The 20175-nt window shown below is 37.6% G+C and overlaps 1 protein-coding gene across 2 annotated transcripts in view; it reads left to right on the plus strand.

Moving 5' to 3' along the window:
* LOC140141329 (transmembrane protein 135-like) overlaps positions 1 to 20175 on the plus strand; it is a 361936-nt gene that overhangs the window by 51615 nt on the left and 290146 nt on the right. For both annotated transcript variants that reach the window (XM_072163166.1, XM_072163167.1), the window contains exon 5: positions 2359 to 2424. In XM_072163166.1, the coding sequence (XP_072019267.1) occupies positions 2359 to 2424 (66 nt within the window). The remainder of the gene's footprint in view (positions 1 to 2358; positions 2425 to 20175) is intronic.

Consider the following 20175-nt stretch of genomic DNA (forward strand, 5'->3'; position numbering starts at 1 on the left):
ATTAAACAAACACCTTGATCTGGGACCATTCATCATCATTATCTACTTTATCCCAGGCCTGGTATGGTCTGGTTTTGGTCCTGGGAAATGACCTGGTCTAGGGTATCCTGCTCATCTTTATATTAAAAATGTAAAGTTAATGACCTAACTCGGCATTATTTTTTGTTGGCTCGGTCCTGGTCCAGTTTGGTTTGATCCCGGGAAATGGTCTGATCGAGGCAACCCACATCATCGATTAAAATAGCAATGACCTAACTCGTCATATTGACACATTATCATACTGAAAATGAAACAAAATATTGGATTGTTCAATCTGGGCGTTGGACATGAACTTTAGAATAAGGAAGTTGTATAACAAGGTACAAGAAATCTTCTAGAAGTCTGCAAGCATTATCATGCTGATTCATTATGTACAGGTGTTGTATTATGATGCCATCAGGATACTAATAGGTTAGTTGAGGGGTTTTACCCGCATACAAAATAAAGCACATGCTACAATGTTTCACTTTTTCAAACCATGCAAAAAATTTGGGGTCAACAAATCACAACTTCCGTCGGTTGTGCCCCCCCAGTTCCAAAATCCTGGCTACGCCATTGTACATAATATCAACAAAATTTTGGAATTGTACAAAAGAGTAATAAATAAAGATGAATGTAGGTTTGGGACCCTAATTTGAGGAAAATGCAACTTATTAAACTGATTGAAATGACCATATTCATCTCTAATTAGCCTGGCAGTTGACAGGGGATGTGATGGGGGGGTGAGACACCCCTAATTCTTAGATTTGGCAGTAAAAAGTAAATGCTTGTCTGCAAATTCCAAAGTGACCACCCTCTAAACACACACTTTTTAGATTCTTGACTTGAGTGCCCTGGCAAAAAAAATATGGGTCAACAATTGACTATTTTAGTCGGCAAAATAATATTTCCGTCATCAAAATTTGCCGTTCCCCAGTCCAACTGGTGTAGCGACAGGCCTGTCCCTAATTCAAGGAAATGCTTCTCAAATACAGCAAATGATTTGTAAGGCCATTGGACGATGTCTGTGTGATGTATACATTAAGTATCAAACTTGTGCAGAAAAATACAGACACATCTCAATTCATCAACTCCTCTTCGTCATATTGATAACTAAATTATTTCAGCCGATTCAATTTGTTGCATTTAGCAATTGCAAGTGACAGTTGAAGCATATATACATTACAATATACTTCTTTATAAATCAGCAATGAAAATAACAAGAGAATGGAAACATTCCGCAGGGCTCAAAAACTGAACTCTGTGTTTACCATTTGATGAAAAACTTAGCCAAGAGCAAGTAGTTTTATTAAGGTGAGAGTGGCTCTTGTTTTTAGTGTCTGTGCGGATATTTCCTGAAAGTTTCAACGAGGAAGTGAGATGATAATTTGCGCTGGACAGCCAGGTTTCAATATTGTTTATTAGATGATCATAATCTATTATATTAAAGTAAATAATATTAACAAAATATATTAACTGTGAAAATTAAGTTTTTAAGATGACACCCCCCAAATGGAAATTTGGAATTCTTAATTTCATGGTATTTGACTGTGGGACTAAGTGGACTTCAGGTCCTTGAAAGTACTTATCAAAAAGAGGGTTATTTAATCAATAAATAACAGTTGAACTATGATAATCCCTATTCGATCCTGTGTAAGGCAGGAGACCATTACTCAGAATAGCAATTTGGCAAAATATCAAGGTATCATTGACAAAATTGTCCATATCTTGAAAAGTATTGATGCTATTTATATAATTTTGGTATCATTTTAAAGCTTATTGTCTAGCGCTTACATTTTTATTCAAGTTATGAAATGTCAAAAATGGTTTTGAAAGAACGAATCACAAATGGGGTCTTTGACTAATTAAGGACATTTTGAAAATCAGGATAAAAATTATCAGATCTGAAAAAATAAGAAGATATGTGAATGAGTCTTTGCTAACAAGTCTAAAATGGAACAGGGTCTTTGGGTGATAGTGTAAAAATCGGGGAAATGGGCAGTCATTTTAAATTTTCCATCCCTATTTTTAAACGAGTTAATCTGGGCATCACTACCTTAAGTCACCCCTATCATCTTCTGTTAACCTCATTGTGATGGCTATTTGGACACAAATAAAAAACTAAGGAGAAAAAGAAATGTTAGTGTAGCACGGAGAGATAATATACATTACTAATCTACTTATCGTTATCGTCTTACCTGCTACAAACCTGGCCATCTTCAAAAGCTTCATATCTCCGTTCGCACATTATTAAATTACGCGGCAGCGCGATACCGTCATCCGGGGTAATATAGTGCCTAAATGTAGCGTATTAATTACAAATTTGGCATCATTTTACAGGGAGTGGAGACCATTTTCAAGATGTTGGCAGCCAGAGGCATCGTCAGGCCCATCCCAAATGGAGAGGTAAGTTAACTATAAAAGCCATTAACGTTGGTGCACTGGAAAAGTGGCAATTTTCGTGCGAGTAATGTTTCGCACTTTGCCAATTTTTGAATGGTTTCACTTGTTTTAATATTTGTGATTCTAAGCTTCCGAGCTTCCTTACAGTGACCTACCGTATTTAGTCAAATAGTCGCCCCCTCAAATAAACGCCCCCCCACCACTTTTTTTCAACCAAGATGTTTCAAAATGCCGATATTTCCATGCTATCTTGTGTAGTAAGCTTACCAAGTTACACATGGTCAATAATAGCGTCAATAATTGGCGAAAATCTGCATCAGAAACCCGGAAGTGAACCAAAAGTCAGTGTCAAAAGTTCATAGTTCGTCATTTTAGTGTGACTTTTAAGCTTACCTAATGATTTTAACGGGAATTGTCGTGCTAAAAACGACCTCTAATAAACGCCCCCCCTTGGGAAAATTTAACGCCCCCGGGGGCGTTTATTTGACGAAATACGGTATGCACAAACCAAATATATTTTTGCGTGTTGTTATTTTTGTGGTAGCTGCTTAAAATGCATAGTGTGAAAATAAATGTAGCACAAAAATTTACACTTTCACAGTAGTGGAAAAATTTTTCATGGTGTTGAATTTTCACCCTTTTTGAATCAAACTTGATATTTTGTGATAACGCTCATTTGTTGTTTTCTGCAAAAATGTGTTTATATTAATATATTAATATATGCCCCCCCTTTTGCATCAGGCCCCCCTAACAAATGTTTGTGAACGGTCCCCAAATGTAGCACTTTGGTGGTGCATTTTGTATTAGGCATGAGCAGTGTTTGCAACCAAAATGGGTTTTAATTTTTATCGATTTTTACGACTTCTGATTTTGCTTTGATATATTCACAAACTATTAGAAACAGATCCCTCACAAACAAACAAAGTCCAGCATTGTCTGTGAGACTGCTAATGAGGGCGGATAGTTCCTTGAATTGCGAGCGACGAAATTGCTACACCCACTCCCACACTGCATCTGTAACATTGTAATTTTGAAAGCGCAGTCATCATATCTTCCTGGAAATGCAATGACATGCAAACGCAGGGGGGTGCTGGGGTACGATGCACCCCCCAAATTTGGCAAAGTGTACAACAGGTCCCAAAAATCAGGTTTTTTATGCTTTTTTGGACAAAAAAGGTTCAAATTTTGGGAAGAAAGTCCACTTTTCACAAAATCGCTCTCCGCATTGGAAAAAATTCCACTTTTTCAAAATCAGCACCCCTCTCAAATGAAATCCTGCGTACAGGCCTGCATGCAACACTGTACTTGATATGTTAGACACGAGTGATAGGACATTGGGCCATCATAAATATGTTGGAACGCATTCCACACAAAGCAGGAGGACTTTGCTCATTTGTGAGGGATCTGTTTCTTTATCAAATGTGTGGCCCTTTAGAGAGATCATAGTTCATTCTAGTAGCGTGTTTCTATTGAGTCCCCTGCATTTTACCGGTAAAACTGTTCGCCGTCAAATAGCGGCGAAAGGCGGATAACGGTCAGTTTCCATTGCACGTTGTTTACCGGTAAACACTCGATGAACAGCGTCAATTGACACACCTTAAAATTTCATGGCTTTTACTAGGGTCATAAATCATATGTTAAATATTTAGCATAATATGTATAATGCAGGGATAATGCATTATGAATATTTCTTCCATTTACTTTATTTATAGCAAGTGAGTCAAATATTTGTATGTGATTAGGCCTAAGAATTTTTGCGAACGGAATGGTATAATCATGGTATAATACATAAACAAGCATGATGCAGAGGTCAATTTCGCGACTCAACTTCCGTTTTCTTCCCTGTATGCGCATTCAATCGAACGGAGTGAGTTTCTATTGACGTTATCGGTAAGCGTCCCCGCTATTTTCCTTCCTCAAGAAGGAAAACGTTACGTAAAAAAAACTCGCCCCTGTTTACCGGTAAATAGCGGGAAGGTCAGTTTCTATTGAGCAGAAATAATCCTTTACCGTCTTTTTGCCGTAAACGGTCCCAATAGAAACACGCCTTAAGTGCATTGCATATTTTGCATTCAATTGTTTGTGATTACATAATACTACAACTATTTTAATTATGGACAACATACTGTGTGTATGTGTAATATGCTCCTGCAATCGTGGACCATGATCAAAGTACCGGGGGGGGTACTCAGTACAAATGTCCATACGGGGACGTGTCGCAAACATGGGTAGCATTTTCAGCCTCCTGGTATATCAATGACCCCCTTTTCAAAGCCTATTTTGATATATGAATGGGTCCTTTTTTCAAAATTTTCTCAATTTTTTCGGAAAACAGCCCAATTTTTCCTTAATCTAGCCAAAATTTTCAAAATTTGTAAAAACTAAGACAATTTTGGTTAAATTCGGCCGAAAATTACAACTTTTGGTATATCAATGGGTCCAAATTTCTTGAAAAATTGGTATACTTATGGGTCCACTTCCAAAATCTCAGCGGCACGTCCCTACCAAAACCAAACTTGAGTACCCCCTGGGCAAGGTACATGCCGCATGACAGCACACATGTGATTGACCATGGACTGTCTTCTATTCGGAACTCGTATCGGATGCATAACAGATCTGCTAGAATACTGTGAACACATCGTGAAGTCATGAAAGACCTCTCAAGTAACAACACACGCTCAAGAGAATGTTGATTACGAGGGGTAAATCGTTTACAAATACTAGTAACCGGGGATCGATCATTGGCCTCACTAGGGCATGCATGAGAGCATTGTCCATAATACGCGTACTCATGCAAAAACATGAAAAAACATTTGTTAACAAGTTTGTACTGGATGTGTTCATATAAAACTTTACCCCGATGTTGATGACATCCCCAGGGTGACACCCCCATGTTGATGACATCCCCATGAGAACTACCTGCCGATTGGCCAAAAAGAAGTTTTCATTATCAATTGGCCCAATCAGCAACATTGTTAGAATAATTTCGCCACACAAAAAAATTGGAGTGAATTATTTGCAAAGCTCCATTCTGATTGGTGATTAAAGTGAAGATATCATGTAATTGACCAATCAGAGGCAATGTTAGATCGGCAGGTAGGTAGTGCTCAGGGGGTTAAATGTGAAATCCAACCTTACACATTGTTGTACTTAACTGCCTGTCAGAACTCTAACAAAATTGAATAATATGACAACAGAAGCTAACAGATGGGGGAAATCTCAGTTCAAAGGAAGACAATAGCTCCAAATGAGAGCTATCGAAATAGGGCTTAAGGGTTAAGGGTATAAATTTACTCCCATATTTTATACAATACTAGTGCTCATAACGGCCAGTGGCAAAATGTCCATTACATTGGGTAGAATTGTTTGAAAAGAGCACTTGTAATAATGAAAAAAGCAGTTTTAGCTCTGGCTATAAATGTTTGTTATATTAAATGAAATTTATTGAATATCTAGTTATCACCAAGTGACTTTACTATTGGTTTCAATGTTCTGTGACACTGGCTCGCCTAGTCAATGTTGATTTTCTTTAGAAGATGAGACAAATTTCACACAAGAGATGGCATAATTTCCTGCTTTTCCCACTATAGTGAGGAACATTGCCCTCCAAAGGGGCTAAATGCCAATTTTACCTGGAAAGAGACTACTAGTAGTCCCATGGTTCGCTGGTTAAAAAACAATAAGGTTTGTTATAGTTCAAAATAAGGGACATGATTGTTTTATTTGACTAGAAGCCTTATTTTGTTACGGACTAGCGAATCTTAGGACTAGTAGCCATAGATGAAAGATTTTATATCTTCTCCACATTCATATTCGCAATTAGTGGACAACAAATAAACAAACAAACAAACAAACACAAAAGAAAACACAAAAGAAAACATGCATCAATCAAGGAACTAATGTTTGTACACTCTGGCATACTAAATGGAAATTGCCACCCCTCTCCCCCATGTTGATGAAAGCACTTTTGACACTGGGTCCTCCAGTCCCCCCAGCATTGATTGAAAGAGGGATGGGGAAGGGAAGGGGAAAAGAAAAGGGAAGGTTTGTAATTCTCATCAAACATAGTTTTACTAATGTCACTGAACTATAAACGAGCAATCATAGAAAGACACTTAATATAAATTGCCACCCTTATCCCCCATGTTGATGAAAGCAATTTTGACATTGGTCCCCCATTCTCCCTGGCATTGATTGTGGGGGAATGGTAAAAGGAAGTGGAAAGGGAAGGTTTGTAATTCCCATTAAACATAGTTTTACTAATGCCACTGAACTATGAACGAGCAATCAAGGAAACACACTCTGGCATACTAAATTTAAATCACCACCCCTCTCCTCTATGTTGATGAAAGCAATTTTGACATTGGTCCTCCAGTTTCCCCAGCATTGATTGTAGGGGAATGGGGAAGGGAAGGGGAAAGAGAAAAGTGTGTACTTCTCATCAAACATAATTATACAGTTATACTAATCACACTAAAGTAGCTGAGCAGCAGTTCAGAGTTCAATCATAGTTAAAGTTAAACAAGCAAACCAACAAACCAAAATTAAACTGCAAACAAACATGGAAACAAACACAGCAAAATATAAACATCTATTCAAAAGGCATCAGGGAAAAGTGTCAAGTTTAATTTCCTGCGGCTTAAAGCCATCCATATCCGATATCTCTTTCCCATATGTAATTTTTGTGATCAAATTAACACCTCTGCTCTCCTTTCTGTTTTGTTTTTGACCCACATTTTCTTGTCTCTCTTTGTTTTCATCCATAGCGTCTCATTTTATCACATTATGTCTTAGTCAGGACCCTTGCCCCTCATCCTTGAGTCTCTCAAAATGAACTTCAAGTTGATAAGGATGGAGAGGGTCCAGACCCCCCCCCCCTGACACCGTGTTTGTCCCCTCCTGCCCCATTACTGCAAGTCTGCTTATATTCCACCGATTCAAGAAAAAAATAAACAGAAAATAGCTTCCTGATTTTGCATTTTCTCATAATCCTCAAGCAGGGACTGCCTTTTGAGGGGAGTGAGAGCAATTGCTCTCTACTGCTCTCCTTAAATCTGGTACAGGAGAGTGATTCTAGCTCTCCTTAGTTGACCATGATTTCTCTCCTTACATTCTATTGTAAATCCTCTAAACAGCTCTCCTTGAAGGCCCCAGAAGAGCTATTTTAGAGCTACTGCTCTTCTTAAATCTGATATGGGAGAGTGATTTTAGCTCTCCTTAGTTGACCATTCTCTCTTTTCATTCTATTGTAAATGATTTAAACAGTTCTCCTTGAAGGCTCCAGAAGAGCTATTTAATGCTCTCCTGCAAATTCCAAAAGACAGTTCCTGCTCAAGTGCCTTCTGAATGGGTTGCTGTGTGTACAATGTTAAATTAGTCCCAATTGGATGAGGATTTCAAACAACAACAAAATATGCAAACAAACAAACAAACAAACAAACACCCCAACAAACAAACAGATCCAACAAAAACAAACAAACAAACAAGGGCAAAATTATCATGAAAAAACAAATCTAGCAAAAGTATCAAGTTTTAATTTGCTGAGTGCTTATCATCAATACCTGATATCGATATCCTTTGCCCATATGTAATTGTTGTGATGAGATTAACACCTCCGCTATCCTTTCATTTTTGTTTTTGACCCACATTTTCATATCCCCCCTTTGTTTCATCCATAGCGTCTTATTTTATCACATCATATCATCACCTCCTTAAGGTAGTATGAACGGCTAATCAAGCTTGCAGCAAAATAGCCACAATAGCAAATTGGAATTGTGTATTAATTTAAAATTTGAAACTAACTAAAGATAAGTCTTCACTCCACCTATTTTTAAAGTTTCATAAAAATGTTACCATTTCTTATGTATTTCTTTATTTTTTGAAAATTACCTAAATTTTTCCACATTATAATTTTTTTTTGCCAACATGGAGTGTGCTATGGTTTCCAAACTTTCAGGGATGGTGTATAAGCTTAATATCTAAATTCTCTCGCCAGCTTTTTTGGATAAAGTGTTTAATTTTTTAGAAAATTAATTTTTAAATTTTTGATTTTATGGAAATTTAGAAACACCTATAACTTAAAATAGAAACATTTAATTAAAAAAAGCTGGCGATAGAATTTTCTAAATTTGATTACCTTTCATATGACACCTTGTTTGTTGAAATTGGACCTATAGTTAGCTCCAAAAAAATTATAGAATTGAGGTAATTTAGTGTTTCTAGAAAAGTCAAGAAAATTGAAAAAGTACTAACATTACCATTTAATATCTCCTTTGCTAAGGCAAATATCTTGGAAAAATTGCTGTCCTTTATTAAGTAGCATTTTGCAATAAAATAAATTAAAACCAGATTTATGCAGTGGGTATAAAGGAGAGAAAATCACATTTAAACAAATTACTTGTTTTCAAAAATTAAGCTGATTTGAAGAACTTGGCAACATGCCAAAAACATGCCGTGTGCAAAGTCTATGGGGTTTTCCAATCACAAAAAATTACGTAAGTCAAAAACGCTCTTTTGGAAAAAATTAAAAATTGGCAGGTGAGTTTTTCTCACCCATCTCCATTCTGTATCATTTTCAAGCAAATCTGAGCATGACACCATAGCCGTTCATACTACCTTAATCGTAGCGAGCTAGGTGTGAGTGTGTTCTAGATTTTCAGCAGTGGTGTCTGTCATCGGGCTATTCCAGTTGAAATCTATACACCCCCCATGGATGATGTGACTTTAATAGGGGGTGTAGACTTCAAATGGAGTCACCCATTCAGGTAATCCCATTTGAAATTCACACTCCTTGTCTGGAAGATAAAGATCATGTCTTTTACAGGGGGTGTATGGATTTAAATTGTAATAGCACATCTTGCAGACAATAAACTAAATGCCATCTTACTTTTTGCATGTGGAGGTCCTTATGAACAGGTTCCATAAAATGGTACCCCTATAATATATACACAAGTATGTACTTACAAGTTTGGACTACATGTGTCCTGAAATATGAAATTCAGAGTTGAAATATAAGCATAGGTAAAATTTATTGGAATTTGATTTTGCAAGCGCCCAAATAATTCTGGTTTAAATTATATGGACACTTCACATACCGTATTTCATCAAATAGTCGCCCCCCTCAAATAAACGCCCCCACCACTTTTTTCAACCAAGAAGTTTCAAAAATGCCGATATTTCCATGCTTGTAGTAAGCTTTTTGGCGAAAATCTGGATTGGAAACCCGGAAGTGAACCAGAAGTCAGTGTTTCTAGTTCATAGTTCGTCATTTTAGTGTGAGTTTTAAGTTTACCTAATGATTTTAACGGGAATTGACCTTGAATAAACGCCCCTCCCCTTGGGAAAATGTAACGCCCCTGGTGGCGTTTATTTGAGGAAATACGGTATTATATGTATGAAGAATTTGTGCAGTTTCCATAGCATCATATTTTTGCAGGAGAAGGGGGAGATGCGACTTCAGAGTTTGGCGGGGGAAAATAATTTGGCATTTTTCACCTGAAAAGTTGATTTTTCATGATATTTTGTTTTGATTGAGAAATTTAGGACAGGAAGTCCAAGGGTCAGTTGGGGTGTGGGTGTGGGGCACAAACCAGCGTTATCCGTAGTTCATTTAGTTCCACAATATTACCGGAGTAAAGCCCGATCCTGACTCCACATCGCAGCTGTAATCTGAGCCAGGTTTTTACGAGCTCAGCGGTGAAAATTCTCATCGTGCGGTCCGCGATGGAGTTGAACAATGTTTAACTTTTTCGCATCGCACTGCGATATCGCAGTCGTGGACGCTTCAGATTGGCTGCTGGAAAATCAAGGTCGGTAGAATGACCTTAAAAGGAGATGCTTTTAAAACATCGCAACATCGTGTGATGAAATTAAAATTTACATTTTAATTTCATCGTGCGATGCTGCGATATTTGTTTTAATAACATTCAAAAACATTTTTGAAAATTTGATGCAAAACATTCTAACAGAAAGTTATTTTTGTTGACAAAATATTTTGCAAAAATGTTTGCCTGATATATTTTACAATAGTTTTCATGACCTTTATAACCTGATATTTCAATCTTATCAAACGTTTTGGATTAACGTTTTAAGGACATTTTTGTGTTTGTTGGGTTATTGGTTGCTCATATCATTTGCTCCATTTTTCAATACCTTTATTTATCATATTGTGTGAGACAAGGCAGATCAATATACTAATAGTTTTAGATGCAGGAGGAAACTTGTGAACCTGGAGAAAACCAAATGCACATAAAGTCATCTGTGAACAGCTGGGGCTTGCACCGGGGACCTCAGTGGTGCAAAGCAAGACAGAACTTTTATGCTATTAAGTCCACTCCCCCAAAGAGAGAGATAGACAGAAAAAAAGATAAGCAGAGAAGGGGGGGGGGGGAACAAGTGAGAGAGAAAGAGATAAAAGCAAGAGAGACAGGAGAGAAAGAAAGAGGGGAAAGAGAGGAGGAGGAGGAGACAGGATGAATGAGAGAGAAAGAGATACCAAGAAACATATGAATGGTAATACCAGAGACAATGAAAAGAACCTTCTCTGGGTATACTAAGCTGATATCCTAATCAATTACCTCTTTCCACTAAACTAATTGTTAGAATCTGTCAACAAATGATTGAAACGAAAACCGGACTGAAAAAATAATCGGAGCCAATGCATGTTGTCCAGATGATTGTCTAGGTAGTCGTGTAATGTGATCGGCGCTGATTTAGTTGATACTAATAGGCAAGAACAAGAGTATGACCATGACAGAAAGTATAATTAATGTAACTTAAGAAGATGAGACTAGGATGATACTTGAGTTGATTGGACGGATTCCCATAATGCATTGCACTATAAGTTTCCTGCACAGATGAGAGAGATACAGACCGTGTACAACCAGTCAAAGTCCCGTGTATTGTATGATGTGAGCTCTCACATATTCATGAGGGCCTATTGTTCGATCGTGATGTGTCTAACAATCACGCCAGCGCTGCTTGCCTTCACTTATACGCGATAGAGAGTTGCGTGCTTTCGCGATTACGCGATAGACTGTGAAAATACATGGTAATTGCGAAGCAGTCTCGCCTGTCGCATTTCATGGAACAATCAGCCCTCATTATTGGGTGATGCTGAGACTTCGTCTGATTGCACGCGGTCTGTTTCTCTCTCGTCTGTGGTTTCCTGTCAGTGCTCTTTAGCTCCCATCTTTGATCACATCATCTGACATCAATGCAAAGGGGGGTGCCCCTGCCAAAAATATGAAAAAGAAAAGTGCCACACTAGCAAAAAATGAAAGAAACTGGGAAGGAAAAGAAACCAAAATTTACCCTCATCATGGGCAAAAATAGTGTAAAATACTGAGAAGCTATTAACTGCCTGTTCAAAATGACTGTTGGACAGGTGGCTAGCTAACACCATGCCTGTATATTAAGAAATAGAACAAAACATGAGTTTTCAGTTGTTTTGGCCAGGCAAATTTAATTTAATTTCCATCTTTCCATATTTTTGATCCATTCATTTTTAAATTACCATTGGCAATAGATTTGTGAATTGCATCATGGGATATGTTCATATCTCCCCTCTGTACTTTTCCCATAGTGCTAATAGGGGGCTTGTATTACAACATAGAGAATCTATGACTGGCGGGGTTCTTTTTGATGAGCGGGTTTAGTTTTTGTAGTGGGTTTGTAACATGGTTTTCAAGGACTGGTCACTGTTTAGCTGTAGGGGTAATATGAAGACATAGATATGTATTATGGTTGATGATGGGATATAAGCAGTGTCCGAATTAAGAAAATAAAAGGGGTTGTCCCACGGACAACCAGGTTGTAATTTCTGGTTGTCCACCAAAGTTTTTGGTTGTCCGTAAGCTGCCACAATCTGCATGAAACAACTACATGTGACCAATAAAGTGGAGTGAGTGTAGTCAATTTATGAACAATTATGTCAGGTTTGAGCAAACTAACATGCTGAAAAAGTGACTTTTGGCTGTAGATCTTTGGTTCTCGGCCGGACAACTAGATCATTATTTTCGGTTGTCCGGTGCATGTTTTGGTTGTCCCTGGATATATAAGTTATTGGGTGCTTGATATAATTTGTCTCTCTGGTCTAGGACTCAAATAGAGTGCTGATGGTCCCTGGTTCAAATCCTGGCTTGGCAGTGTTGGATGGAAAGCTTTTAGATCTGGGGTTACCACCGATTGATTCCTGGTTTGACAGTGATTTAACATGGTTGTGTACTCTAGACGTTGTTTCTTTTGAGAAATTGGGGAATGTATGTACTTTGTAAATTATGTTTTTCATAAATACAAGCAAAGAAAATCCAGATATGTAGGCCCCAACTGCATTTTTTTATGCATTTTATTTTACTATTTCACTCATGTGAGAGGCTATGCAACTCTTATCTACGTTCATGGCGCAAGCTATGGAAGCACTGATTAAGGATTAGGATTTAGCGATAAAACAAGATAATAATTGTTAATTCCAAAAAATTAGTACTGTATATTTCTTAAATCAGGAGTAGTGATTGATAAAACAACACAAGCTTACCTCCCTGATTTACAGGTGTGATTATCCAAATAAAAATTCACAAAAACAAAAAACTGTATCTTCCATTCTTTAATAATTCTCAAAAGTAGGATCTTTCAGTGCTCCATCAGGGGATATACAAGTGATCATGTGGGCTTTACATCAAATTTAGAAAATCAAGAGTTTTCTAGGTTACAAAAATGGGGCTTCTGAAAAAAATTGATCTGTGTGCACCAAATCTTCCTTGAAAAAAAAACTTTAATCGGTTGGCTTGAAAAGAAACAATGAAAGACTACAGTAACTGTTCCTTACTTAGCTGTTCCAGCTGAAATCCCTACACACCGTATGGAAGACATTACCGTAATCTTCCACACAGGGAGTGTGAATTTCAAATGGGGCTACCTGAATAGGTGACTCGATTTGAAAGCTACACCCCGGTGTGGAAGATTAAGGTCATGTCTTACACAGGGGGTGTATGAATTTCAGATGGAATACCCCAATGTTATAAAGATGAATAGATGTACTTATCTCGATCGATATTCCTTGTGTTTTTCTATTTTCCCTTCTGAATTTGAAGTAAAATATTAGGATTAACCCACATACAACTGTAGTTTAATAAACACCAATACATTGTAGTTGGTGGTGAAAAGAAAATAGCAGTTGCATTCCACAATGAAAGTCTTTATAGTTGTGTTCACACGGTATTTTTTTACTCTGAGGAGTAAACTTATGCCAGACTTCTGCTTAACAAATCCAAAATCATAGTAATTTATAGTGTGCTATGCACAGGCATAAACCCACAAACCTCAGCACACTTTGCAGTAATTCACTGACCATTGTGACCCAAGACACACCATGAACATTTAGCAACATTCAGGGACTTGCAGCTGAGAAGCGCACACCCATTACATACCACAATAAACCATCACAGCCATCAGCTCCCTGAGTTCTCGTACGGGTAACTCAGTGAGAAAAACAAGCAGTTAGTTCTTTGTCCAAGGGAATTTCATGTTAGCTCAATTTTCATGAGATCAAATAGAAACTCTGCTGGGGCTCGAACCTGCAACATCAAACACCAATACACCAGAGTTTGATTGAACTAACTTGACTGCCTAGTAAACGCTATTTTCAAACTTCATGAGATAAAGCCACCAACTTGTGCCTTTTAATGGTAGCTTTAAATTAACACTCTACTTGAAAAAAAATCTAAGGTCTATTTTTGAAACTATGATAAAAAGTAGCAAATATTTTCTTATCATTTTCTTTATATTTGACCAGTTATAGTTGCCTTAACTCTAGTAAAGAACCTCTGCACAATCCGCAAGTAATTTCTTGTCATGCATTGGTGGTGAGCAGAAGTGTTGGTGCTTTGCACTTCACCGTTGGCGCTTTGTGCCTCTGCTCGTAGTTCGGGCATCACTGGCACATTTTATACATTGTCATCATCTGTAGCAGTTTTTGTGGTGTTGTTGGAAGTAAGGGTGGTGTGTAACTTATGCCAGGCTATCATTAACACAATCACTACTCCACCCTTTACACACCCACTACTCCTACCAGCACTCCCTAAACACCGTTATAATCTGTACCTGTTGGTGTTGTTGGAAGTATTATAAAGGGAGGCATAGAACTAGCCCTGTCCACAAACTGCAACGCCCGTCACATAGGGAGCGAAGCAAGCTTTGTTGGGATATCTCAGATCATCATTCAAGTATCAGAGTCCCAACACAGAGCCTGTAGGGAGGTAGAACTTAAGCCAACCATCATTCACACAATCACTACTCCACCCTTTACACCACCCACTACTCCTACCAGCACTCCCTCAACCCTATACGCCCACCTTACTTACGACCGTGTGAACACAACTTTCGTTAGAAAAACCCTCCTGGCACATGTTAAACATTGTCATCTTGTGTAGCTGTTTTCTTGGTGTTGTTTTTCATTTGTACAGACAATTAATTAGCCAGAGCGTCAAGTTATCTCAGTTTTAGGAAGCTCTGATTTCCATAAACGACAAGATTTTGTTTTCACTGTTTCGAGCTTGTCTCAACAAGAATGCTGGAATACGAGGGGGTATCCAAAAGTTTTTGACATCATCCAGAAGCAAAGGAGCTATATCGATGAAATTTTGTCAGTGTAATTATAGTCCTTATGTGCATTATGGTCCAAAAATGGTCTCATAAGTATGTTTACTTTTTTTACAGGTGGCGCTAGATGGGCCGTAGGCGCATAATCTCATCATGATAAGATCCTCCACTTTCTTGAATTTTTTCACTGTGGTCGCATCATCCGAAAGTGATGGACGTCCACTTCTTGGCTCATCTGTGAGGGACATGTGGCCAGTTTTGACATTCCTTTTTCAAAAATCAACAGTGCCATATGATGGGCAATCATCACCGTAGATAGCTTCATTTCAGCATAGATTTTCTGAGCATTGTAGGCCTAACCCTTCAAATGCAGGAACTTAATCACGCTGCGTGCCTCAATTTTCACCATTTTACAGGTTATGCGCCTACTGCCCATCTGGCGCCACCTGTAAAAAAAAAAGTAAACATACTTATGAGACCATTTTTGGACCATAATGTACATAAGGACCAGTAATTACACTGACAAAATTTCATCGATATAGCTCCTTCGCTTCTGGGTGATGTCAAAAACTTTTGGATACCCCCTCGTATGCAGGAAAGACCCCTTGGGGAGGATGTTGAGGGCTAACTTCTTGATTGCGGTAGTGTAAAATGATTTGACAACAGTTTGGGTGAATGTGATCAAACCAAAGTGAGTCAGATGATGAAAAATCAATTTTATTAACACAACCAAAAGTAATTAAGTTTCCATTTTTCATTATTTTTGGTGCAATAATGTTTATGTACACATATCAGAAACAAAATATACCTGTTGGGAGTTTAAAACAAGTCAGCACATATAAATCTCTACACTGTTGGGAGTTGTTTTAGTAGCAAATTTGCTTTCAGCACTGTCTAAAATGGATTTAATTAAAATGTATGAAAAATATTAAGTTGATTTAAAGTGACAAATTCAATGTAGATAATGTTACCATGAAAATATTTTGAAGAATTTTTTTATTTTTATGAATTGTGCAAGCAGTTTTAGCTGGTTTTAAACATTTTTTTCAGAAAAGAGTGTGCAAGAAAAAAAGCAAAGACAATATTAGCGTTTTTCTGTAGTTTTTTTGGTCAAAAATTGCTACAAAATGGGAAGAGTATAAGTTTTATCAAAAACTGTAAAAGGTTGATGCAAAACATGCCAGCAAAACAGAGTGACACACATACAGGCACTTGCAACTTTTTTCCTATCTAACTGTGGACCTTGCACCTAATCTAAGCTCTAAACCATGGACCCAACTGAAGCCAGACTTTACACACGCCAAATGAGACATGGTCATATGCATTTTTACACTGCTTGCAAAGCAATACCATGGTAGGTAGATGGCACCATAGACAGTGGACGTCCTCGGTTGCTGGTTATCCTAGCTTATTCTGCTATTTTCAGAAGTGCGTCCTCGTTTCCATTGCTTTTGCAAGAGCACCCCCACATACATGTACATGCAATCATGCATGAACGCATAATCGCATATACATCGCACACACACAAGAAAGTGAAAATAAAAGATTGCCAATGTTTGCATCCCTGGTCTAGAATTTCATCTGCTCTTCTCAAGTTTCCGTGCTTTGTTTCCATAGTGTTATCTTCCATGTGACTTAGTGAGGTTTTGTTTGGATGTTCATATCTAATGTTGCTAGCTTGGGTATCATTTCAATAGCTGATGTGGAATCTTTCAATTTGATGTGTGTAGCTAGTACCTTGGTCAATATACAAAAGAGTATAAAATTAGTATCATCAGGCTATTACTCTCTTCATGCGGGTGTTAACTGCAGATGACAAGTTTCAAATTTTCTTTTAAAATTCAAAAATTTCAGAATTGAATATTGTCATGACCATATTTGGAATCGGCATGAAAAATGCATTAAAATGAGTACAAACAAACCTAGTATTGGTTCAGTGGTTCTTGAGAGATATATGAAAGAGATGATTAGTATCATCAGAAAACTCTCTCCACGTGGGTGTCAACTGCGTACGACAAGTTTAAAATTTTCTTTAAAAATTCAAAAATTTCAGAATTGAATATTGTAATGACCATATTTGGAATCGGCATGAAAAATGCATTAAAATGAGTACAAACAAGCCTAGTATTGATTCGGTGGTTCTTGAGATAACTCTTGATATTTTGAGAAGTATCTAAAAACTTGGTGACTTTTTATGTTGATGCCTATGGCTAGCACGCAGAGCAATAATTAACATTTGGAGACATTTGTACAAAATTCATTATAGTTTGATCAGCTCGTAATCGGCGGGCTTTATAATATCGCGGATTAATATCAATATATTTTGTTTTGAGACTTGCCTTGTGACATCTTGCCAGAAACATCACAAGATATTAATTTAAGTCCTAAAATGTTGTCTATTTTATTTAACACGCACAATATAGACCAGACAGGACAACTATCTCAGTCTTAATCTGGGTCTACTTTTCGGCGTAATGATAAAAGCCAAACAATTTCCGCCAATTACGAGCTGATCAAAGTATAGGGTTCCTTATTTTTCAGTAATTCTTCTTGACAGCTTTGAATTCTTTCCTTGTCCATTGTACTTCCCTGTGGTATATACCAGAATCAGTTATATCAGATGACTTTGGTCAGTCCAGCTTTCCAGGAATTGACCTTTGTCTAAGGCAATTGGGTGTCAAATGTTGACAGTTGGTAAAAGGTGTCATACTGAAAACATTTTTGGTCATTTTTCTATGGTATTGTTAAATTAGTGTATTACTGCTTTTTCAAGCTAAACTCCTTCAAACTTTTCGATCAGAATTTTTTTCTCTCTATCTTTCTTTCTTTCAAATGTAGTACATGTCTGGATGAACACAGACTATCATTGGTGTGATGTCCTGATTGGCTGATTGAACACATCCCATAAATAATTGTAACATATTATTTGCCAATTAATTAAAATTTAATCTTTTGCCTCATTGCTTTTCACTTGCTAAACTCAGCACATAGCTAGTGTAGAATGTTTGCAGTGGTAATTTCGAATTCTGGCATATATGTGTACTAGTAATTGCAGACAGTTTGTTTGTGTTCCACAGACAAATTTTCGTCGTCTGCTTTAGCGTAGTCTGCTGGACACATGAGGGGTGAAAGGGATGGATCCATTGATGGTTTTTCATGTCTGTGTCAACTTGAGCCATGCTCACATGGAGGTCGAAGCTTTAAGATTTCAGAAAATTTCAGGTCTCTGGGTGGAGAGTCAACAAGAATGGTCATTAAAAAGGACATGCTCCCGTGCAGGAGGTTGTCAGGCCAAATTATTGTTCGGCTTGTATTCACAACATCCGTGAGGTTGATGAATCTGCATAATTTTCTCATGTAAGGTTGACAATGTGAAACAGTAGGTTATTGGGTTTAAAAACATGAGATCAAAATTAAAGCATTAGAATTGAATTGCTAGTTCCAAGTGGCTTTGCTAAATGGAAGTTGCAAATTCAAAAAATAAGGGGTCTATGGGTGACAGTTCCAAAAGAGCAATATTAATTGGTCTTTGAATGATAAGAGCATCGGTTTGAAAAACCAGTGCTGGAAAAGGGAGCCTTTAGCAGCCCAACATGCATTATAATGACTGATATGTGACACGATCTGGTCCATGGCGGCCAAAGGAGGCATTTTTGAAAATTGAGTTACTGTAATTATTACATTATACATACAATGAGGCTATCATTTGTTGAAAACACCAAAGGTCTAGCATACTTGGTTCTAAAGTTATGAAGTTTCTTGATGTCTATTTTCTTATGTATTTTATTGTTTTTTACTCCATATTTTTACTTTTATCTCAGTTTTAAATATGCCGCCTTTGGCCCCCATGGACCAGATCGTGTCACATATTGAAAGCCCCCAATGTAAGTACATACGAAGGAATGTGGTAATAGCTAGCTTTGGGATTTAAGTGGCTAAAACCGTTGTGCAACTTAGAAGATGGAGTATTTACTTTTGAAACCCTTTTGAGTGCTGATGAAAGTCTTACCTTTAAGTTCTGTTGTCCGTCTGAATACATCTATGTTTTGTTTTTGTTAGTGCCAAATGTATCTCTTCACTCTGAGTAATTAGTAACTGTAATATGGTATACAGGTGATACACAAAGGCCTTACCATACCTCAGTGGAATCGAATTGGCTGTTCCAATTGAAATTCATACACCCCTTATGGAAGACATGACCTTAATAACCTACACATGGGGTGTAGATTTCAAATGGGGTAACCCATTCAGGTAACCTCATTTGAAATTCACACTCCCTGTGTAGAGTAGAATATTAAGGTCATGTCTTCCATGGGGGTGTATGGAGTTCAAGTGGAATAGCCTACTGTTTGCCATGCAGGTGCCAGGTGTAATCAAGTTGTCTGGTCTAAATTTAAAGGAGAATCTACATGCAAAATGTGTCCTCACTTCATTGTGACACATTGAACATGCTGCAGATCCATAGGCAGACCTGATCTTGATCTGGGCTGTATGGTTTTGGGCCCTTATAGGGCCACCAGAAGGGTAGTTAGTATAGAAGAAACAATAGTATGGGCAGGTCGAGATGAGTTCTGTTAACCCCTACAGTTAACCCCCTTTAAAAAGCTAGTCTGCCCCTAACAGTGTATATAAGGTAAAACAATGGCAAACAAGAGCTATATAGAAAGTCATGCGAGACATGACACACAAGCCGACCTGTTAATGGGTCAAGTTTGAGCAATTTAGAAATTTGACCTTTGACCCCTAAACTTTGACCTTTGGGGTCATAAATATTTTTAACATGTTTAGAATGTCGTAAGAATAATTCCTGTTGAATTTGAGCTCGATTGGACCAATTTCGAAATTTGACCTTTGACCCCTATAACTTGACCCTTGGGTCACGGATGGGGTCAACTGCTCTTGCATTGTGCTTAAAGGATGTCATAAGAAATATTCCTGGTGAATTTCAGCTTAATCGGAACTTATACATGGATTTTGATTTTTGATTGACCTTTTGACCCCTTAATGACCTTTGACCTCAATGAAAAAAAAACCTTATGTACACCGACAAAATGCATTGTTCCAATTTTAATTAAAAAATTCTAACATGTTTAGTTCTTGAGATAAAAATTCTTGAAATTATTCAGCTAAAAACAGGAAGTGACCCCTTAAAGGCCC

Source organism: Amphiura filiformis, chromosome 19 (genome assembly GCF_039555335.1).
Source record: "Amphiura filiformis chromosome 19, Afil_fr2py, whole genome shotgun sequence".
Classification (NCBI taxonomy): domain Eukaryota; kingdom Metazoa; phylum Echinodermata; class Ophiuroidea; order Amphilepidida; family Amphiuridae; genus Amphiura; species Amphiura filiformis.